Source organism: Lissotriton vulgaris, chromosome 10 (genome assembly GCF_964263255.1).
Source record: "Lissotriton vulgaris chromosome 10, aLisVul1.2, whole genome shotgun sequence".
Classification (NCBI taxonomy): domain Eukaryota; kingdom Metazoa; phylum Chordata; class Amphibia; order Caudata; family Salamandridae; genus Lissotriton; species Lissotriton vulgaris.
The window spans coordinates 1,045,034,969-1,045,058,889 of record NC_141698.1 but is presented as its reverse complement, the minus strand read 5'-3'; the positions used below and the strand labels follow the sequence as shown (position 1 = coordinate 1,045,058,889).

The following is a 23,921-nucleotide window of genomic DNA, read 5'->3' as shown; positions in this document are numbered from 1 at the left end:
TGTAAACTCAACAGTTCTTATCCGTTTTCCTCATAAATTTCGTAGTATCGTCGGGGTAATGTTCCGGTATCCGCTGTACTGATACTCATGGTTGTCGTTGTCAGACCCTATAACTGTTTTATGTGGATAGAATTCGCTGGTACACGTATTCATTCTATCTGTACAATAATGTACATCGCCTACATAAAACGGTAAACATTTTCCGATTATCAATGGGATATTGTAACACAGATAAATAGTATAGCCCAATTGTGTGCTGAGGAAGTCAACTTATGTCAGGTCTTGTGGCAATGAGGCTTGAGCAGCTCAGCTCTGTGATATTGCAGCATTGTGCTAGTCATCTTTACCCCCGTCTGTAGGGCTATGTGTTCTCAGGATATTGTGTATTGGCGTCCTATGGGAGGTGGCATGTAAGTGTGTCCCTTACGTGTGTCCACCTCATTTCCAGTTGACATTGTGTGGTATCATTCAGTATGTTGTATAGCCCGGGATATCGCGCAAGGTGTGTGTCCAGACCCCTTGATTAATACATTCAGTATCGTAGCGTGTATGGCAGTTTTAACCCGCCAGATCAATTTCCTAAACCAAGTCCAATCGGGGAACAAAGAACCCAAAAAGGTAATCATCCATGGAGTAACAGTACGGATGCGTCAAGTGCCTCTATGTGCATCCCGAGTGAAACGAGGAAGGAAGAAAAGGCAGAATAACTTTTTTTTTTAAAAGGGTGTTATGCGGAAGAACAAGGGGGGGAGAGTGCATAGGGGGAGTGGGGTTGTGGGAAGAGTCAGGAGATTATTTTGTTGTGTCGTGTACTGTTGGACCGCTGCGTGGGTGGGTGCCCGGACCCGCAGCTAGTGTGTCAGAAGTTTGTTACAATCTTTGGTCGATTTGGCAGGGGGGCTGAGCCTCTTCTAATCTGTAGGCACCTCACCACCAGCCTCCTGGTCTTGCAGGCGTCGGGGGGGATATTGTTGCTTGAGACCTTAGTGTCGCCACACCTTCCCTACATGTGTCTCCCTTAATGTGGTAGTATCTAAGTGAGCCCTCTGGTCGTGCCCTCCCACTGGAGGGAGCCCAATGTGTCATCCCAGAGTTGTGCAATTGGGAATTTTCTTAAGCCCGCTATTTCTTCCCGATGTAATGCAACGCTTTCCGCCCTAGCCCAGTTAATAAAGGAAGCATACCAGTATTTAGTAAGCGGTGGCTCCTTCGTTTTCCAGTGTTTAGTAAGCATCCGCTTGGCAGTAATAAGACCTAAGTCCCAGAACCTGGTCTGTATTCTATTCAATTTGTTCCTTTTATATAACCCTAGAATGCAAGCCTCCCATGTGTGGGGTAGACCTGTGCCAGCGCTGTGTGTCAAAAGAGATGTCACCACGTTCCAATACGCGGCAAGAGTGGGGCAATGCCAGAGCATGTGTAAAATGTCTGCGCCTTTCAGGTCGCACCGGGGACAGGTAGTGGTATTGACCATGAAATACCTATTGATTTTATCTGGCGATAAATATGCTTGATGCAATATGTAAAATTGTATTATTTTGAAATGGGAATTGCGTGGGATATTCACTGGGCTAGCTAGGACCATGGTCAATTCATTGTCTGTCCATTCCCTCCCTCGGAGGGCCGCCCATTTATCTCGCAGTGGCTGTGTGGATCGCTGCGTATGCATGAGGAGGGCCTGCGCCAGCCAGTGGATAATATGGGAACCGTTGCCCATTACATGCAGGTATTGCACAAGGTGGTGTGTCGGCAGTTCCTCCTGTATGTCACCCCAGGACTCTGTGTACGCGCGTAGAATGGACACATGGAGAAGGAATTGCCCGTCTGGCAGGCCCGTGTCCTCCACCAGTTCTGCAAATGGGAGCATGGCTCCATCCGCATAGAGGTCGCCCATGGTTTCCACCCCAGCCGTATTCCAGCTCTCCTGCATGCACAGTGTCACCATTCCGCCCCTCCTGGGAGTACCCAGCAGGGGGAGCGCGGGGGCATAAGGTTTTACTTCTCGGGTCAATTTTAGGCTACGCAGGAAGCATTTGCGAGACACTGTCACATGTAGTGGTAACGGGCGAGGCCCCTTAGTCAAAGGGTGGAACAGCGTGCATATTTGCGCATGAGTCCATATGGAGACGGCAGTAGCAGTGTCATCTAAGTGTGTGCCGCTCAGCCAGTGTGTCACCCATTGCAGCTGTGCCGCCAGATAATACAGCTCTAGATTGGGAACCGCTAACCCCCCTTCTGCAGTGCGCGAATAGAGTTTAGCCAGTGCTACTCGAGGGCACCCAGTATTCCAAATCAGGTTCCGGATCATGGATTCTAGGTCGCGGAACATCCTGGCAGGGACATACAGCGGGATGTTGGCGAAGTGATAAAGCAGTCTCGGCAACACTATCATTTTGGATAGCGCTATCCTGCTGGGTACGTTCAGGGGCAGTGTCTTCCAGAAGGCCATCTGGGCACGCAACGAGGAAATAGCACGCATCAGGTTACCCTCCAGTATGCTCGGTGGTTCTCTATAGACGTGCATCCCGAGGTATTTAAATGTGGTGGGATACCAAGTAAGCCTGACACCTCCGAGGTGCATGTCGCACTCCTGTGTGTCAGGACTGAACGAGTACACTCCGGACTTAGCCCAGTTGACCCTAAGACCCGATACCTCTTCAAACATCCGAATATATCCGACAATAAACCCGGCACATGGTCGAGGTCATGTACATACAGAAGCAGGTCGTCTGCATAAAGCGAGACTACATGTGTGCCGTCAGCCAGTGGTATCCCCCATCCCGCTCCTCTCGTCCGCAATAGTGCCGCCAGGGGCTCTATGGCCAGTGAGAAGAGAAGGGGCAACAGGGGACAACCCTGTTGAGTCCCTCTGCACACCTGCACTGTCTCTGAGAGCAATCGCCTGTTCGCACTCTCACACTGGGCCTTTGATAGAGTAACCCAACCATGTCTACATATGCATCGCCCAGGTCAAATTTTTCTAGTACCACCCTGAGGTAGGGCCATTCCACAGAATCAAAGGCTTTTTCAAGGTCCAGTACCAGGCATCCCGATCTCGGCCAGTGCATCATGGCGGTTTCCTGTATTCGGAAGAGGCGACGGATATTGCGAGAGGTGCTTCATGCAGGTACAAAGCCATTTTGGTCACTATGGACCAGAGCCGGGACCACGGTAGCTAGACGCCGGGCCAATAGAGAGGTGAAGATTTTATAATCGGTGTTTAACAGGGCCAATGGTCTGTAGGAGCCCATACATGTCTCTTCCCTACCGGGTTTCAGGAGCGAGACCAGGGTACCTTCATTGAGTGTGGCCGGGAGCCCCGAGTCATCTATTGCGGCATTGTTAGCTTTGAATAATTCCAGGACTAGGGTTTCTGAGCAAGTTTTGAAAAATTGGCTTACCAGTAAAGGTGTACTCTCTAACCTTCAATATGGTTTCCGAAAGCACAGAAGTGCTATGGATCAATGTCTTAACTTGTATCTTCTGACAGGGAAATATACAATAGCAAAACCTGGCCATTTATACCTAGGTTTTATGGATTTGTCTTCGGCATTCGACCTGGTTAATCGGTCGAAACTATGGTCTACCCTTCGAGATATGGGGATGGAAGCACCTTTGATTAATTTTCTTAGTGACCTCCACCAGGACCTTTCTGCCAAAGTGAGGACTATGTCAGATGGCCGATACACTGGACACTTTAGCTCTAGGAGAGGGGTCAGACAAGGTTGCATTTTGGCCCCTTTCCTTTTTACCTTGTACATTAACGCCCTGGAAGACTCTTTAGTTAAGTCTACAGTAGACGTCCCGCGTATAGGAGGAAAGGGAATTCCGGCTCTCCTATACGCGGATGACGCTGTCCTACTTGCACGGACAGGAACGGGCCTACAGAGGCTGCTAGATAACTTTTGCAGCTTCATGCAGTCCCTTGATTTAAAAGTTAATAGCACAAAATCACATGTGATGGTAGCGGGAGTCACAAGGAAGAAGCTAAAGGTCAGACGTTTTACATGTATAGGTGCGGAGGTTACGAGGGTACCAATATTCACCTATCTGGGGGTACTCTTTGATGAGAAGGGTAACTGGGGGCCTCAATTGAAACAGAAATGCAACGCTGTCATTAGAGCAACATCAGCACTTCTCAGTTTTTCGAAGAGGTTGGGTGCAAGGCCCATGGAGGCTTTGCTTAAATTATATACATCTAAGTGCCTAGCGATTGCCTCATATGGGGCCGATGTCTGGGGATATGTTCCTATGAACACTATACAAGTGGTAGAAAACAAGTTTCTTAGAGCCCTGTTGGCGGTTCCCTAATCTACCCCCACTTTATCCTTGCATGCTGAACTAGGTATTGGATACATTGCAGATAAATTAAATATGGCCCCGGTGACCTGTTGGGTGAAGACATGGATCAATGAGGAGACCACCCTTAATCATTTAATCCTAAAAGACTGCCTAGCCCTGGACAAGGCAGAAAGGATTCCCTGGCTGGCTTACGTTAGAGCGGCGTGCGTCAGACTGGGTCGTCCAGAATTGTTTACTTGCCCAGAAGAGCTAGGAAAAAATGATTTGGTATGGATCAAAAACAGTTTTATGAATCTGGCGCAGCAAAACAGGGAAGAGCAGGAAGTTAGAAAGCCAGGAGTCAGAAGAATGTATATTCTGCAGACCTCCTTATTCATTGAACCCTATCTGAAGATAGTCACCAACCAGTTTCATCGTTTCCTGTTGGTTAGATTTAGGTTTAACCTAATTCATCTCACTCTGGGTGTCTTTCCGCAGTGGGGGAAACCTGAAGAAAGTGCCCCGTGTTCATGTGATAGGTTTTCGACACAGGACACTCTCCATCTTGTAATGTTTTCTGAGAAGTTTGCGGATGCACGGAAAATATTTTTACTACCAATTCTTCGAGAAGCTGGCTTCGTTCAAGTGAGGCCTGCCCTTATGCTCTTACAAATGTTGGGCTCCGTACGCATTATTTTTAGCGTAGCCAACTTCTTGGTGGCTGCGGCTCGGATTAATAAAATTAGAACGAATCTGTTAGCAATTACATAGGAGGTTTTACTCATTTTTACTGTACATATGAATTTTAACGTGGAGCTCTAAACAAAGACACTCGTTGTGGCACCTCAAAGACTAAAATGTGACTCAAGACAAATATATGGTAGGGCCTTAATTTCTGAATGTACATAATGATGAAATCAGTTTTATATTTTTACTTGTTTGTTTTTTATATGTCTTTTTACCCGAATACTGAATTTTAGAATATTTTTAATAAGGTAATGTAGTGGATGTATGCATTGTTTCTTCTTTTTATGATTTTAATTAATCGAAATAAAGATTGTTTGACTGACTGACTGACTACTCAATAACCTACCGGCCCTCACAGCGGCACTGCGAGGGAAATGGGTGGCAGAGGTGGGAGAAATGGATGATTCAGAATGGCTAGAAGCTCTGGCGTCACCTAAGGAGGTGGGAATCTCTACCAAACTTCGGTTAGTGCAGCTTAAAATCCTGCATTGCATACACTACACTAGAACCACCTTACATAAACTACAGAGGGCCCAACACCCATATTGCCTTAGGGGTTGCGGGGAAGAGGGTACCTTTCTCCACACAATATGGGAATGCCCGGCGATAGTTGACTTTTGGCGTCAGGTCTTACGCACAGTATCACAAACAATGGGGACGTCACTTACACCAGAACCACGACGATGTTTACTAAATGTGTGGGAGCCTAATTTTCTTTTTTTTTCTTTTCGTAAGACGTTTATTAGCAGTAGTAAGCAGTACACAATGCGGTGCCTACAACCCTGGGGGCCCGGTGCAACACTTCAATTTATAAAAAATAGAAAGTATACATAACTCTTCTGACAATAACATCAGATCCATTGGCATAGAAATGCATCATGTATGCTCACAGTTCGTATTTACATTCAAATGACGTCTTGTTTTTCCATTTTATAACTAAAGAAATTAACTCTGTAAACTCAACAGTTCTTATCCGTTTTCCTCATAAATTTCGTAGTATCGTCGGGGTAATGTTCCGGCATCCGCTGTACTGATACTCATGGTTGTCGTTGTCAGACCCTATAACTGTTTTATGTGGATAGAATTCGCTGGTACACGTATTCATTCTATCTGTACAATAATGTACATCGCCTACATAAAACGGTAAACATTTTCCGATTATCAATGCATTAGGGATATTGTAACACAGATAAATAGTATAGCCCAATTGTGTGCTGAGGAAGTCAACTTATGTCAGGTCTTGTGGCAATGAGGCTTGAGCAGCTCAGCTCTGTGATATTGCAGCATTGTGCTAGTCATCTTTACCCCCGTCTGTAGGGCTATGTGTTCTCAGGATATTGTGTATTGGCGTCCTATGGGAGGTGGCATGTAAGTGTGTCCCTTACGTGTGTCCACCTCATTTCCAGTTGACATTGTGTGGTATCATTCAGTATGTTGTATAGCCCGGGATATCGCGCAAGGTGTGTGTCCAGACCCCTTGATTAATACATTCAGTATCGTAGCGTGTATGGCAGTTTTAACCCGCCAGATCAATTTCCTAAACCAGGTCCAATCGGGGAACAAAGAACCCAAAAAGGTAATCATCCATGGAGTAACAGTACGGATGCGTCAAGTGCCTCTATGTGCATCCCGAGTGAAACGAGGAAGGAAGAAAAGGCAGAATAACTTTTTTTTTTTTAAAAAGGGTGTTATGCGGAAGAACAAGGGGGGGAGAGTGCATAGGGGGAGTGGGGTTGTGGGAAGAGTCAGGAGATTATTGTGTTGTGTCGTGTACTGTTGGACCGCCGCGTGGGTGGGTGCCCGGACCCGCAGCTAGTGTGTCAGAAGTTTGTTACAATCTTTGGTCGATTTGGCAGGGGGGCTGAGCCTCTTCTAATCTGTAGGCACCTCACCACCAGCCTCCTGGTCTTGCAGGCGTCGGGGGGGATATTGTTGCTTGAGACCTTAGTGTCGCCACACCTTCCCTACATGTGTCTCCCCAAATGTGGTAGTATCTAAGTGAGCCCTCTGGTCGTGCCCTCCCACTGGAGGGAGCCCAATGTGTCATCCCAGAGTTGTGCAATTGGGAATTTTCTTAAGCCCGCTATTTCTTCCCGATGTAATGCAACGCTTTCCGCCCTAGCCCAGTTAATAAAGGAAGCATACCAGTATTTAGTAAGCGGTGGCTCCTTCTTTTTCCAGTGTTTAGTAAGCATCCGCTTGGCAGTAATAAGACCTAAGTCCCAGAACCTGGTCTGTATTCTATTCAATTTGTTCCTTTTATATAACCCTAGAATGAAAGCCTCCCATGTGTGGGGTAGACCTGTGCTAGCGCTGTGTGTCAAAAGAGATGTCACCACGTTCCAATACACGGCAAGAGTGGGGCAATGCCAGAGCATGTGTAAAATGTCTGCGCCTTTCAGGTCGCACCGGGGACAGGTAGTGGTATTGACCATGAAATACCTATTGATTTTATCTGGCGATAAATATGCTTGATGCAATATGTAAAATTGTATTATTTTGAAACGGGAATTGCGTGGGATATTCACTGGGCTAGCTAGGATCATGGTCAATTCATTGTCCGTCCATTCCCTCCCTCGGAGGGCCGCCCATTTATCTCGCAGTGGCTGTGTGGATCGCTGCGTATGCATGAGGAGGGCCTGCGCCAGCCAGTGGATAATATGGGAACCGTTGCCCATTACATGCAGGTATTGCACAAGGTGGTGTGTCGGCAGTTCCTCCTGTATGTCACCCCAGGACTCTGTGTACGCGCGTAGAATGGACACATGGAGAAGGAATTGCCCGTCTGGCAGGCCCGCGTCCTCCACCAGTTCTGCAAATGGGAGCATGGCTCCATCCGCATAGAGGTCGCCCATGGTTTCCACCCCAGCCGTATTCCAGCTCTCCTGCATGCACAGTGTCACCATTCCGCCCCTCCTGGGAGTACCCAGCAGGGGGAGCGCGGGGGCATAAGGTTTTACTTCTCGGGTCAATTTTAGGCTACGCAGGAAGCATTTGCGAGACACTGTCACATGTAGTGGTAACGGGCGAGGCCCCTTAGTCAAAGGGTGGAACAGCGTGCATATTTGCGCATGAGTCCATATGGAGACGGCAGTAGCAGTGTCATCTAAGTGTGTGCCGCTCAGCCAGTGTGTCACCCATTGCAGCTGTGCCGCCAGATAATACAGCTCTAGATTGGGAACCGCTAACCCCCCTTCTGCAGTGCGCGAATAGAGTTTAGCCAGTGCTACTCGAGGGCACCCAGTATTCCAAATCAGGTTCCGGATCATGGATTCTAGGTCGCGGAACATCCTGGCAGGGACATACAGCGGGATTTTGGCGAAGTGATAAAGCAGTCTCGGCAACACTATCATTTTGGATAGCGCTATCCTGCTGGGTACGTTCAGGGGCAGTGTCTTCCAGAAGGCCATCTGGGCACGCAACGAGGAAATAGCACGCATCAGGTTACCCTCCAGTATGCTCGGTGGATCTCTATAGACGTGCATCCCGAGGTATTTAAATGTGGTGGGATACCAAGTAATCCTGACACCTCCGAGGTGCATGTCGCACTCCTGTGTGTCAGGAGTGAACGAGTACACTCCGGACTTGGCCCAGTTGACCCTAAGACCCGATACCTCTTCAAACATCCGAATATATCCGACAATAAACCCGGCACATGGTCGAGGTCATGTACATACAGAAGCAGGTCGTCTGCATAAAGCGAGACTACATGTGTGCCGTCAGCCAGTGGTATCCCCCATCCCGCTCCTCTCGTCCGCAATAGTGCCGCCAGGGGCTCTATGGCCAGTGAGAAGAGAAGGGGCAACAGGGGGCAACCCTGTTGAGTCCCTCTGCACACCTGCACTGTCTCTGAGAGCAATCGCCTGTTCGCACTCTCACACTGGGCCTTTGATAGAGTAACCCAACCATGTCTACATATGCATCGCCCAGGTCGAATTTTTCTAGTACCACCCTGAGGTAGGGCCATTCCACAGAATCAAAGGCTTTTTCAAGGTCCAGTACCAGGCATCCCGATCTCGGCCAGTGCATCGTGGCGGTTTCCTGTATTCGGAAGAGGCGACGGATATTGCGAGAGGTGCTTCATGCAGGTACAAAGCCATTTTGGTCACTATGGACCAGAGCCGGGACCACGGTAGCTAGACGCCGGGCCAATAGAGAGGTGAAGATTTTATAATCGGTGTTTAACAGGGCCAATGGTCTGTAGGAGCCCATACATGTCTCTTCCCTACCGGGTTTCAGGAGCGAGACCAGGGTAGCTTCATTGAGTGTGGCCGGGAGCCCCGAGTCATCTATTGCGGCATTGTTAGCTTTGAATAATTCCAGGACTAGGGTTTCTGAGCAAGTTTTGAAAAATTCGGCGGGTAGGCCATCTGGGCCAGGTGATTTGCTGTTAGAAAGAGCGAAAATAGCTTCGCGCATCTCTTCCGGCGTGAACGGCACCTCTAGGTCCCCTTGCTGTGCATTCGTGAGGGATGGCAGCTGAATATTTGTGAGATAGTCTGAGATAGTCTCTGATGTGACACTCAGCTGCGACCTGTACAGGACTTGGTAGTGTTGCACAAAGGCTTGATGTATTTTGCTCTGAGTATACACCACCCCCTCCTCAGCCGTTCGAATGGCAGACACCGGTGCAGTGCGGTTCTCTTGTTTGACTAGCCAGGCCAATAATTTCCCGGGTTTGTCGCTGTATTGATGTACACGCGCTGAGTGGGCTGCGTAATTAAGGTGACGTAGCCGCTCCAGTAGTGCCGTGTGTTCCTCACGGGCCTCGCGCAGTTGGTCATCTGCCCTTGCCACTGCTTCCTGCTCTCGGCGGAGCAAGTCCGTCTCCACCCGGCACAGGTCAACCTCCAGCTTTTTCTGCATGTTCCCCTGTGTGCCCAGACAGTGTCCCCTGACTACAACTTTGAAGGCGTCCCATTCAATCTGCGGGGAGGACGCTGTACCTGAGTTTTCTGTGAAGTATTGTGCTACGCAGGCTTGTAGGGAGTCTCTGAAAGGGACATCTAAGTAACAGGGCAGGTTGTAAACGCCAAGTGGGGATGAACGGGTGTGGGCGTTCCCAAGCTATATCCAGTGTGTGTGGATTGTGGTCTGAGTGCGTTCGGCCAAGGTATTGTGTGTCCGTGATGTGCGGTAACAGTTCCGATGACACAATGTATCTGTCTAGGCGTACATGTAATGTGTGTGCTACTGAATAGTAGGAGTACACTTTAGTGTTGGGATTATGGGTGCGCCAGGCATCTTGTAAGTCCCATTGCGTCGCCCACTGAATGAGTGTCCTCATTTCTCCAAAAGATGATGCATCACGCCGGGGTGGGGCCGAACGGTCTAGTGTTGCGTCTAATATGCTATTGTAATCACCCCCGAGTATCCAGGGGACTCCATGCCAAGGCGCCAGTTTCTCTGAGAGGTGTGCAAGGAAGCCCCCCTGATCTATGCTGGGAGAGTAGATGGATGCCAGAACCACGGGTTGCCCATCAATGCGGCCGTGTACAAGCACATATCTGCCCTCCTGGTCGGTGTGGGAGTGAGTCATCGTAAAGGGAGTGCCTGGTTTCACACACAGTAGCGCCCCGCGGGCATATGAGGAGTACTCGGAGGCATACAGTTGCCCCCTCCATCGGCGGCGCAGCGCAATTACTTCTGCCTTGTTCAAGTGCGTTTCCTGCAATAGTGCAATTTGGATCTGGTATTTTTTGAGGTATGTGAATATTTGATAACGGCGTGCTGGCGTGTACATGCCTCTGATGTTCCAGGTGCAGATTTTTATCGCAGACATTTTATCAATACAGGTAGCCTCCCCCCCTCTCCATACACATCAGCCGGTCCCGGGTCCATTGCATCCCCCCACAAAGTACATCCACGACCATTTCCACTGATACACTCATCACAACCCAGAAATACGTAAAAGGGGGGGTAAACAATTAACAAAGGTGACCAACTGTGGGTGAACCATATATGAATGCCAAAAGGGCAGTAGCGAAACGTGCCACCGTCCATACTCTTGATTGAGAGGGACAACAGTTCAAGTCTAGGGGGTGTCATGTGCTAGACACAGTCTTAGCGGTATATCTATCTTGATAGAGAAGGAAATCGATGTTCCTCCCTGGGCCATATGATATATGCGTCTTGCAGCCAAAGTCATTGTGCAGGGATCTGGCGCAGCCTGCTGTGCAGGGGCCCCAGTCTAGCCAGCCATGTAGAGGTAAAGTAAAGTAGGTCGCACATCCCAAGCCGCAAGCATAGTTAGTCCCCTGCGTGTCAGGCAGAGGGAGGAGGGGGGGAGGGTTACAGGGTGGCCCCGCCATTACAGCACTGTATCAGCGTCTATGTGACTGGGGCAATACTCACTGCGTCTGTACTCCACCGTCCATCTCAGGGGCAAGGGAGACGCCTCCGGTGTCACCACACTCCAGCGGCGCCACACCGTCCATCCAGCCTCCATCACTGTCCCCGCCATTCCAGCAGGTTCTGCCAGTACACTTCGTGCAGTTTCAATGAAGAAGGTCAGCTGTCTGTGGTGTGATATCCGGCAAGTCCACCGAAAGCTGAGAGTCCGGTATTCCGTAGATGGCTTCATCATCGCTTGGGACAATCCGAGGGCTGGCGCCCGGTACGACGTCCGATGTCGGGGAGCTGCTCAGCTGAGAGACCCTGCAAAGTGCATCCCGTTGCTCCTGAAGAATTTGATCTGCTGGCGGGGAGTGGCGTGCCGTTTCTTCCGGGCGACGGGCCTGATGTTCCCTGTTCCTACGACGACGTCTCGGTCCACGTGCCCGTGGTCTCGTCTCATAGCCCTGTGGTTGCCTGGGCGCCTTGTCAGTGCCGCCGTCGAGCCAAGCGTTTACTTCTTCAGGGTTATTAAAGAAGTAGGTTTTATCCTGCACCACCACTCTTAGCTTTGCGGGAAAGAGGAGGGAATATTTGAGGCCTGGTGTGCGGAGCCTTCGTTTTACCTCCAGAAAGGAATGTCTTTGACGTTGCACTTGGATAGTGTTGTCTGGGAAGAACATTACTGTGGCATTGTCTATGCGAATCTCTCCAAGCCTTCTAGCTTCCCGCAGGACCGAATCTCTGTCCCGGTAGTTCAGTATCCTAAAGAGCAGTGGTCTCGGGTTAGAGCCCATGGGGAGTGGTCTCGTGGGTACTCAGTGCGCCCGTTCCACCACAAAGTAGGGCGAAAGTGTGTCTTCTGGCAGTATGTCCCTCAGCCAGTCTTCTACGTGTTGGGCTGGGTTGTTGCCCTCCCATTTTTCTGGGATCCCCACGAGTCTGATGGTATTTCGGCGTGCCCGCCCTTCCGCATCCTCGGCACGGTCAGGAACTCTACCCTGTTCAGGAGGTCCTGTACTTGTTTATCTGTTTGTGTGACTCGGGGTTCAAGTTCCGCCACAGTTCCCTCTAGGGTTTTGGTTCGATCTGCCAGTTTCTTGTGATCGTCCCTTAGGTGGGTGAGATCTATAGCGACGCTGTCGATTTTGGTCTCCAGTGAAGTTCTAGTCGATTGGAGCGACTCTTCCAAGCGTTCCATGGCAGCGAGCACGCTATCCAGTCTCGTGGTCACCTGGTCGGCATCCATCTTCTTTAGCGTCTTATCAGTTTTCCCTTTCGGTGGGGCACCTCCAGTTCTGGTGCGCGTCCTTACCCCTCCGGACATGGGCAGAGCTACTCGGCTATCAATCCTGTTGAGTTTACAGGCGGCTCCAGTAGTGAGGTGGCTTTTGGCTCGTGATCGTGTGGAGGTTTGGTGATTTCCAAGATCAGCGGGGCGATAGGGTGTATGATGGCCCCAACTCGGTCAGCCAGGCGGCGTCACACGTGCCAGCAGTGGCGTTCCTCTGATCAGGCAGGTGTGGTCACGTAATGCAGCAGGTGCCAGTCATCGACTCCGCCTCAGCATGCGTATCGGGCAGTCAGCAGTCCTTGCGGCTTCAGGGCAACTATGGTAGACGGGGGGTCCGTACCGGGTCCCCGGTGTCTTCGCTCTGTGATTTGCCTCAGGGGGACCAGGCTCTTACCGGTGTCAGGGACGGCGTCCCAGTGTTGTTCTGTTCATGCGAGGCGTTCTATTCCCCACCAGGTCCGAGGCCTTCTCTCAGCGTCCCGTGCGGTTGCAGCGATTCCAGTCCCTCAGCGGAGGCTCATCCAAATGATTCCTCCCGTCAGTCGACCGTGAAAGGCCCAGGGGGGCCCGCGTTGACTGGCGTCAGGCAGTGTCTCCGTCGGCTAAGTTCGTGCCCCACTTCTGGGATAGCGCTTTCGTGGGCCTCTAGCGCCTTCTCGGTGTGTGTATTGGCGCCCAATTCAGGCTCTCCGCAGGGTTCCCCGCTTGCAACGGTTTCTTTTGCGGGTATAGAAAGGCCTCGCCGCGTGTTCGTGGCTGCTCGGCGAGTCCCGGTGGGGGGCCCCTCTCCTCCGGGGTTTCAGTCCCCACCGACGCGCTTCTGGCAGTGGTCTAGGGGCGCCGTGGCGCCGCTGGCCACGGCATTCAGCAGCCGGGCGGCAGCTCCCCTGGCCGGGCCCTTACCTGCGCATCGGGTGGTTTCAGCAGATCTGGTCCCCGGTCCTTGTTCCAAGTTTAGTCCTTCCACAACTTCCCGGAGACACCGCTGACCCTGACTCGGGGCAGCTAGAGGGTTTCCCGGTTCCGTTTTCGGCTGGCGTGGAGGCAGAGTCTATCAATTGGTAGGCCGCGTGTGTGGGCCTGTTCGGCAGTCCAGACCACGGCCTCGCGTTGCTACCTACGCCGCCCAAGCTGCAGGGAGTCCCGCAGGAGGTCTCTAGGAAAGGCAGGTGCAGACCGGATCGGTCCCTCTTAACAAAAGTCAGCCAGCGGGACGGTGTTGGCTCTACAATGCTCCGCCTGCAATTTCAGGCGGCTGCGAGGAGAAATAACGGAGAAGCAGCCCAATGAAGGGGAGCTCGGCTCGGAGCTCTACCCGAGTGCGACCGCCGCCATTGCGTGCCTAGCCACGCCCCCATGTGTGGGAGCCTAATGACCTCCCACGGCATGGACAAACATGGGTCATATTGGGGCTCTTAATAGCTAATCGAGATATAGCGCAGAAATGGGGAGCTGCAGAGACACCATCCTTAGCAGCATGGTGCAGGAACATGGATCTTACTATGATCACCAAGCGCACAGTGTATGCTACTAGAGGAAGCCTACGCAAATGGAATAAAATATGGGCGGCATGGAACGCTTACCGAGGGGACATTTGTGATACACTGCCAGAGTCTGACTGTGATAGTTTGGACGAGGACTGAATGGATGGGAGGGGACAGGAATGGAAACAAGGGTAATGTAGATAATGATCACCAAAGAGAAATGTAACATTGCATGTCGAAAGTATTTAGGTTGGAATGTATGTAACTCCACCAAACAAGGAGCTAATCTGCAAAATGTCTGTATTGCCACTTTGATATCTGACGGTATTGAAAATAATTTTTTTTTTTAACAATAAAAAAAATCATATATACAATAAGTAGAAATTCTTAAAAATGTGCATGTCTAGTCTGCTCGCAGACCAACAGTGGTCACCTGTATCTTAGACCGACACAGTATTTTCAACTGGTCTGTAACCTGTTGGATGTGGCACAGAGGGAGTTAGAACAAAAGTTTATCGACCTAGAAGTAGTGCCACCCACTTCAAAGCTCCTCAGATCACCTCACAGATGACACATACTAGAATTTACAGTTCATTCATTGGATGTTTCAATGTTTTTTTGGTTTTTGAGACCTATAAATATACTTCAAACTCTCATCCTCTTTTGACTGAAAACTTGAAGGCCATGTGGTATTCTGCACTCATCACCTGTTTGTAAATCTATACTACCTGAGAAGTTGTTCTTTTCAGTTCTGAGAACGCACTGTTGTGCTACACTAGATCCACAAGCAAAGCTGGAAAAACTGACGAATCTGTCAGCATATTCAGAGGCAAGAAGAACCAATTGTCTCAGATGCCAACTGCAATTCAGAGCAGTTTGGTCAAACATGTAGGCAGCTTAGTGCAGATTTGCAGAAAACTGGTGGAAAGCATGAAAATGTTTACAATGCTGTGAAGGTACCTTAAGAATAGTGCTTTTCCACAAACAAATGTACAAAATGTAATTCACAGAGAACAACACTACTTGGGCTTCTTTTTAAAGGAAGCACAAATTGCCCAACAGCCTGCTCGCATGTGTACTAAAGGGGAAAAGGTCTCTTGAACATGAGCCCCTGCATGGTGAGACTCTTATGAGAGCAGCGATCTTGACCCAGAGGCGCCTGTGTAATGGGTGAGGGGCTCGAACGGTCTTTGAAATCTGTAATCCCAAGAAACTGTGGAAGGGACAGGAAAGCCAGCAAAAGCACCTAGAAAACAGTGATCAGAAGCAAAGAGATGTGATAGAGAGGCCTGCACCAAAAGACATTAAGAAAAAGTGTAAACCACAGTGAGCTCATCTAGGCCGATATATAGCGAATCTGAAGTGCTCCAGGTGGAGGCTGGCAGGCCGCAACAGCATTCTGAAAACCAACTGAGGAAACCTTAAAGGTAATGAAAACCCCACAGGAACAAGACACAGGGGACCCAGAGCCAAGAAGAAAGCCTCCATTAAGGACATTTGGCTCAACCAGCAGCAAAGAGAGGTCGGAACAATGGACACACAATGTATCCCTCAATTGACACAATCCCCCTTGGCTCTGGAATTATCATGCAGGAATACCTGGATGGTTTTGAAAAACATTCCACGTATACCTGCGTGACATGCTTTGAAGTGGGCACCATCAGTTATAATGTCATGTTCTGGGGGAAGTAGCAAAATTGGAAGGGGGGGGGGAGTTGATGACCAGCGGCAACTGGTCGATGACCAGTTGAGGGAGCACGCCCAGGTTAGATCTAAAGAACTGGAGGAAGAAAACATTGAATTGGAAAGTAAATTCAGAAGATCATCAAGAACCGCTACTAAAGAAACACTGAAACTAAGCTATAACCTGCTGAGGAGCTCATAACAAGGGCAAAACCGGTCCTGGTTTCCTTGCGCTCCGGTTCAGGGAGGACATGGTTTGGCAGTTCAGGCTGGACTGTTCCCTTTGGAGCAGGGTCAAGACTGATTTGCATATAGCTAGATCAAACTGAGGTGACATAGTGTGCAAAATAATGATGGATTGGGATGCGGTCCGACTAATTACCAGTGGCTGCAAATAATTCAAGAATTCCATCCATCACTTTTAGTATACTAAAGAATACCCAACATAAGAGTCTGAGAGGTCGCAATGGGACCACAGAAGATAATACCCAAGAACTTGTCAGAGATCTGCTTCATTCCATATGCAATTTCCCAAATAATTTGCCAATCAAACTAGATGCATCTATAGGGTGCAGAGGCTTGGGATGCAAGCAAACATACCATCTGACATCCTGACAAGGGTGCACTTCTTTGAGTATAAAGAGCTTATAATGCAACATATCAGATGCAAGATACAGTGGTGTTGCATGGGCATCAATGACAGATTTTCCAAGGCATGTTCTTTATTATGAAACAAAAATGCAGATACTTTTGCCCCGTCAAAGACTTTGAAGCATGAGGGGAATTCTGGGTTTCTTTATTCCGGCAGAACCAGCAACTGTGATTCTAGTGCTTTGATATGACTCTATAGAAGAGATGAGCCCGCACCAGTGTTCCTGCTTCTCCACAAGCTGGGAGCGGCAAAGCAATGAACTGCTTTATTCTGGGAAATGTGAGAATCTCCTCCATTATCCCTGTGGTTTCACAGACTCTAGCAACTCCAAGAACTGCAATTGCTTACACACTATATACACCGGGCAAAACACAAATCAGAGCAAAATGACTCCATCTATATGATACTTCAACAAGTTAGAGTTTTCATCTCCATTATTAAGGGCCATCTAATTGCTTTGCCTTTTACCCAGCCAGCGAGCTGACAACTAATTCCAGATTACTTGGGAAACCTACAAGTAGCATGGAGCAGGCATGTCAGTCGAAGAAAGCCCTATGGGATAGAGATGGTAGGAAATTCTGATTTTCTCACTTAGTCCTAAGAAAACCCTCCAGCAGAGTGGAGGGATAAGGATTTTGAAGGGATATCTACCTAAAGATGTTTTGGTTTCTTTCTATGAGCTGAGTTATGTACAACAACCGGCTATTTTAAAAACGTTTACATCTAAAATAAATAAATAAAGATAATTAACCCCTTCTGTGCTGCCCGAATTTTGCTCCGGTGCTGAACGTTCCATTGGGCCTATGGAACCATGACGGAACGGTTTCGTCATAAGCACAGGCCACCTTACTCTCATGACGGAACCGTTCCGTCATGAGCATGGAAGGGGTTAAGTAAAGAAAATACACTTGCTGAAATAGTTAATATGTTTCCAGGTCAAGATGTTATGCTATGGGTCACACTCATCGGTGTGCCAAGTATCAGTTAGACTAAGAGTAGATAACTATCAAAAATTCTTTACAGGAGAAGGTGAACCCTGGTCAGATTTTCAGGATAACTGCACAAAGGAGTCCCATTTGAAACTATTATACGCAAATGTATCTTATGTTGACGTTCAGAGGACCTGGCCTCAATAAAACCTGTTTTGGATAATCGTGACTACACTACTAGCTAGTGCCTCGCCATGAACATGGGTTATGTTATTTGGCAAGCCTTACCGGATGTCAGAAAGACACAGGTGATGAATGAGATCAGCCTTCAGCCGCTTCATCTCATCTCGGAGTGGAAAACTGTTCTTCAGCTTCTTAGCAGCCATTTCTCCGCTGCTATCCAACCACGAGCTGGAAGGAGAAAACATGAAACAAGCCTTGTAGCCATTACCTTCTTAAAAGCTGCAAACATGTACACTGCCAAGATGTACTTACTTCTTTGAATTCAGATAATGCATTGAGTTCTGCAAGTTATTCTTGACATCCCAGAGGCATGGCAAGTACTGGACTCCATTTGTCTGGTGTGTTAACTGGTCATTCTTTCCACAGTTTGAGATGTGCACCTATTCTGTACAGCAAGTATTAGTTGTCTTTTTGATCGATGAGTAGCAAACTAAGCAAACTGAGCAGGCAGAGTTATCACAAGTCAAGTACGACTTATATTTGACTGACATTGCTGCAGCCTACACTGGTCTATTGTTTAATATAGCCTGGTGAGTTAATGTATCTGCTTTACAGATTATGATTTTGTTTGCAGGAGTCAGATAGTTTGTTATGTTAATGTGCCTGTAGTAGAGTACAAATACCCTAACTAGCAGTAGTATGAAGCTGAACTGAGCCAATATATCCTACCATGTCACAAAGGGCTGCTGTAATAAACTATAAACCATGCCAGGGTAAACACACAAAGACTACATCTCTTTGAACACAATGTGGGAAACATAATCAGGGCATTTGAGAATGACAGTATTTGTATTATAATTGACCTCTCAAGACATCCCTGCAGGACATCAACTAACATTTTCAGATTTTTCTATATTGTAATTTAAGATATGTGTAGTATGAATCCGCTTTTGAAATGTATGGACTCTTTTCAAATTCTACTTTATCTTTATCTCATTTCGCACCCTAGCAAATTCATTTGCTGTTTTGAGGTCCTATGTAATTAATGTGCCTAATACATATTATTTGGTGAACATTTAGGGTGGTGATTATATTGGGAGAAGTGTGGGAACGCTAGATGGTAGGAATTTTATGGATCTTCAGAGATTCTGAAACTTTCCTTCACAGAAACATGAGGATAATCTGTGATTTAGCTAAAGTTTGGTGGCTGCAGGGCATTCTGGTTATGAAACAGTATCGGGACCCACATTTACACTACCTCAGACTTCACTAGGTACCTTGTTTTCTGAAATGTCTGGGCCTGGAAGGCTTCCCTCAGTGCCGACTGAGCTCTGGCCTAAACACCAAAGATACCCATATCACCAGAACTGGTCAATTTGGAAGGCAAACTCTTGATCTTTCCTTGTGTACTAGGGAGCCTGTCCTTTCATGGGCGATAGGTCAGTCACCAGTGGTGGCTGGCATCAACCGAGAGTGTTGAGGTGTGCAAATGGGTGGTGGGTGTCTGCATGCACGGGGACACAGTAATGACAGTGTTCACAAAGTGTTCACAAAGGGCAGCAGTGTACTGCTGCCACTTTTTCTCTCATACAAATAAGCCACCGAGCGCCTACACTGAGGTGTTTTCTTGTGGGCAATACATTGTTTTCTATCCCAAATGCATGTTTTAGCCACTGAATTAAAACACTCATCCCTGAGGGAAGCAAACAATAGTTTGGTGGCTGGGCTTCTCTGAAATTCACTGACGAGGAGCTGGAGCAAGATTACGACAAGCATGAATGGCACGTGGCAATCATTACCAAGTCAGGAATCACAAACCTATGGATCGCAATATGCAAATCACAAATTAGTATACAAACTACATATAAGGTGCCTATAAAAATAAAAAAATAATAAATCGCTTACCTTACTTGCTACACAACATATACAGTGTTGTTCTTCGCTTGTCCAGGTTCCAACTCGAGCCCCAGCCAACTCCCTTATCCAATCCTTGTGCTGCTCTCATGCTATTAACCAGCATGAGAGAAGTGTCAGGATTGGAGGGAGCAATCTCTCTCTGCACTCCCAAGGGAGCTGAAGGCCTCTGCTTGCTCTCAACCCAGCTGCCTTAAGACAGCTAGGTTAGAGAGGTTCAAAGTGTGGATGTTTGGCTGGCAGTCGCATGACAGCCGGCCAAAGCGGCATGCACTCTTTAAACTTAAGTGCACAGGCAGCCCACCACTACTCCCTACTGCTGCCAATCTGCAGCCCTGCCCTGTCCTGATATTCGGTTCGGAATGGGTTAAGGAAAATAAAATGGTAATAAATTACCTTGATTGATTGATTACCACTTTATTTTCACCTCTGGGACTTTTATGGGGGCATTTTAGTTGGTGGGGCAAACCTCCTGTGCTCTAATGGAGCAGCCACCCCTGTCAGTCACATAAGCAGTTGCTATTATTATCAGGAGATGTGTAGGAATACTGTGTGATGGGACATTTGTTGATCCCTGCAGCTTCCATAATCGTGATCTGCTGTCGCATTTGTTTTGCGGTGTAATACCAGTTCGCTATAAAGCTTGGGTATTGTGGTAAACATTTTTCTTGCATGTCAACTTTGATTTTGGGAAATAAAACATTTCTAGAGTTTTTACCAGATGCAGTTTCTTTTTCAGTACTGTTGATGACCCATTGAAGTCCGCCGCACTTTGAAAGTATTGTGGTGGATGTAAACGAGTCATCCTCTGCCCTAAAGCAGTTAAAACCTACCAAATCCATGCAGCCTGATTTCCTGCCAAACAAGAATTGACAACTAGCTGCAGAGATATGATGACCACACTGCACTAACTTCTTTGTTCCATGATTGTAGGGGACTTCTCCAGATTTAAGAGCACCCCGGATGCTAGGCTTCAGGGGCTGGAGAACAGCGAAAAGCACTGTTGTCATGGAAACGTGGCAATGCTGCGCATGGCCATGAATAGCTAAGAGAAAGTTTTCGTTGTCATACATGGTCTATATAGAAGAGGGTTGGGGAGAGAATAAACAATATTGAGACATACAAAGAAGATAGAAGTGAAGATAGAGAGAAGAAGTTCTAGAAAAGAAGAGAAAATGAAGAGAAAAATCAAGACAGAGCATGAGAGACTGGAATGGGAAGAGATGCAACAGCAAACAGAAATGGATAGTGTGGAAATGGTTGGAAGAGGAAGCGGGGGCAGAGATTGGGAGTGAATAGAGAAAGAAGAAGAAAGCCTTAAACAGCAAATGTAGAGCTAGGTATATGTTGAGAAATGGTGATTGGTATTTTTAATTGGAATTTATAGCCTATAAGTTGGCTAATACAATTGTTCCGATGAAATTTCGAATCAACATTTTGCACTTTACTTTCTAAGAGGGGTCTTAGTGTAAGATCCAAAATCAACCTTGCATAGTGGTCTTTAAAATCCTAATAAGTTCCAACCATTGTTACTTCATCCACATTGCTTTCTGCAAATTGCTTAACAATGGAACCTACTTGTAATTTGAGACTATATGCTCTTGGTGAGAACTGCTGAAATCTTCTCCTTTAATGCATTTCAGCCATGTCTACATTTCCGGGTATAGTCGCTAGAGAGTATAACCCCTTGCTGAGAAGTTAAAGATCTATTAAGGAAGTGATTTTGCTTTCTAGTATATATTTAAAGATGGCAGCCTCTTAACTGTTTTCATAACATGAACTTGACTTTAATCTGGTATGTAACTGTTACCACGGATTTTTTACAACGCATACCATTACAACGCATACTATTACAACGCAGGTCATTTTACAACGGATACCTTTACAACGCATTACACTACATCGCACATACTATTACAACGCATACCATTACAACGTAAGTATAATTATAGGTAAGTTTATTTTTTTTAATAAACATTTATTAGTGGTATTTTGTTAAGGGGTACAGGGGTATTTTTAGGTTTTAGGGTTGGGTTTGGGTTTTGGGGTACAGGGGTATTTTTAGGTTTTAGGGTTGGGTTTGGGTTTTGGGGTACAGGGGTATTTTTAGGTTTTAGGGTTGGGTTTGGGTTTTGGGGTACAGGGGTATTTTTAGGTTTTAGGGTTGGGTTTGGGTTTTGGGGTACAGGGGTATTTTTAGGTTTTAGGGATGGGTTTGGGTTTTGGGGTACAGGGATATTTTTAGGTTTTAGGGCTGGGTTTGGGTTTTGGGGTACAGGGGTATTTTTAGGTTTTAGGGTTGGGTTTGGGTTTTTGGGTACAGGGGTATTTTTAGGTTTTAGGGTTGGGTTTGGGTTTTGGGGTACACAGGTATTTTTAGGTTTTAGGGTTGGGTTTGGGTTTTGGGGTACAGGGGTATTTTTAGGTTTTAGGGCTGGGTTTGGGTTTTGGGGTACAGGGGTAATTTTAGGTTTTAGGGTTGGGTTTGGGTTTTGGGGTACAGGGGTATTTTTAGGTTTTAGGGTTGGGTTTGGGTTTTGGGGTACAGGGGTATTTTTAGGTTTTAGGGTTGGGTTTTGGGGTACAGGGGTACAGGGGTATTTTTAGGTTTTAGGGTTGGGTTTTGGGGTACAGGGGTATTTTTAGGTTTTAGGGTTGGGTTTGGGTTTTGGGGTACAGGGGTATTTTTAGGTTTTAGGGCTGGGTTTGGGTTTTGGGGTACAGGGGTATTTTTAGGTTTTAGGGCTGGGTTTGGGTTTTGGGGTACAGGGGTATTTTTAGGTTTTAGGGCTAGGTTTGGTTTTTGGGGTACAGGGGTATTTTTAGGTTTTAGGGATGGGTTTGGGTTTTGGGGTACAGGGGTATTTTTAGGTTTTAGGGTTGGGTTTGGGTTTTGGGGTAGAGGGGTATTTTTAACATATATTTTCAAAAAATAAAATTAAAATTAATTTAATTTATAATTTTAATTAAAAATTATATTACAAATAATTATTTACATTATATTTTAAAATTATATATTAATATTATATACTTACCTATACTTACGTTGTAATGGTATGCGTTGTAATAGTACCTGCGTTGTAGTGTTTTGCGTTGTAATGGTATCCGTTGTAAAATGACCTGCGTTGTAAAAAATCCGTTGTAATGGTATGCGTGCTAAAAGTACGCGTTGTAACATCATATATCCGTTTAATCTGCACCTGTAGCAATGCTTAATAATCCCTCTGCAAGGAAATAATTTCTATTTCTAATACACATGGCAGGCTAACATGCTTTCTATATTCACCCTCATAAATGTCCATGGCATCCAAGCATTGTTAGCCACATAGAGGTGCCACCGTGAGGATTCCATGCAAGGAGTTTACTACATGTTAAAGTATAGAACATTTCCATAATTCCAGAAATGGAGGACTCTGCACCATCCAAATGGGAGATATTATGCAAGTAGCATTAAACCAAGATGTTACAGTGTCCTTGTAGCAAACTGTGAAACCACCACTCAGAGCATTAGAGACAATGCTGCAGCTAGTGTCCATAGCCAGGCCTCAGTCCTCAAATTAATTCATTCCGGGATCTCACAATCATCTATACTTACCATGCCCACCCGTCTTGTGGTTGATTTCTAACAAAGGTCTCCTTTTGTATTACACTTTTTGCACAACCTGCCTGTAACTATGAGGGGAGTATGCCTATGTTGGAGCCTGCTTCAAGACCATGCAGTCTTGATTGATGCTTTTGATGAAAGGTAATTGAATCATACATCTTTTGTCACAACCTTACACTGAAATTCATATTGAAACATTCCCAACTTCCCCTGGAAAATGACATTTAAATTCCATTACATTTTCAACTTTGTTGCATCCCTTAAATGTTTAAGACACATTGTTTGCCACTAATTTCTCAACTCCGTGTAAGGTTATTTTAAATTAGTGGCGAGTCAAATTAAATCGTCACTTACTAAGTTAGTCAGAATTATGAAACTCCATGCTTTAGGATTCACATAAAGTTTCCTAGAAGGGTTTATCCTTTTGGGCCTTCCGGGTGTGCTGATTTGCAGAGGCAAAATGTTCCAGGAAGACAATCTTTCAGCAAAATGTTTTGAGTGTGGAGGCTGGACATTCACCACCTGAACATAAAGGTGTGGGAGGGAGGGTTCTAAGCTGAGGCAATCTTATTTTTACAAAACAAAGGGCCTGATGAGCTTTAAATCGCATAAAGCTTGCACACTTTATAAAATCCACAGTTGTGAGTCAGCCTACTTTACATTCTTCTAATTTAAATCGCATCTAATTAATAGGATTTAAAGTGGGATTGTTAAAAGTTGATTTAGTGTGCTTTAACATGTGCCTTAGAAAATCCACACATTCCTTCCCCATAGACTCACACAGTGTGCACCTTAATATAGAAACCAGAATACACAT

General features: G+C 46.8%; 1 protein-coding gene across 5 annotated transcripts in view; it reads right to left on the bottom strand.

Moving 5' to 3' along the window:
* The window catches only part of TCAIM (T cell activation inhibitor, mitochondrial), a 495,335-nt gene that overhangs the window by 313,519 nt on the left and 157,895 nt on the right, over positions 1 to 23,921 (bottom strand). For all 5 annotated transcript variants that reach the window (XM_086942093.1, XM_086942094.1, XM_086942097.1 and 2 more), the window contains one exon: positions 17,692 to 17,814. In XM_086942093.1, coding sequence (XP_086798219.1) covers positions 17,692 to 17,814 — 123 coding nt within the window. The remainder of the gene's footprint in view (positions 1 to 17,691; positions 17,815 to 23,921) is intronic.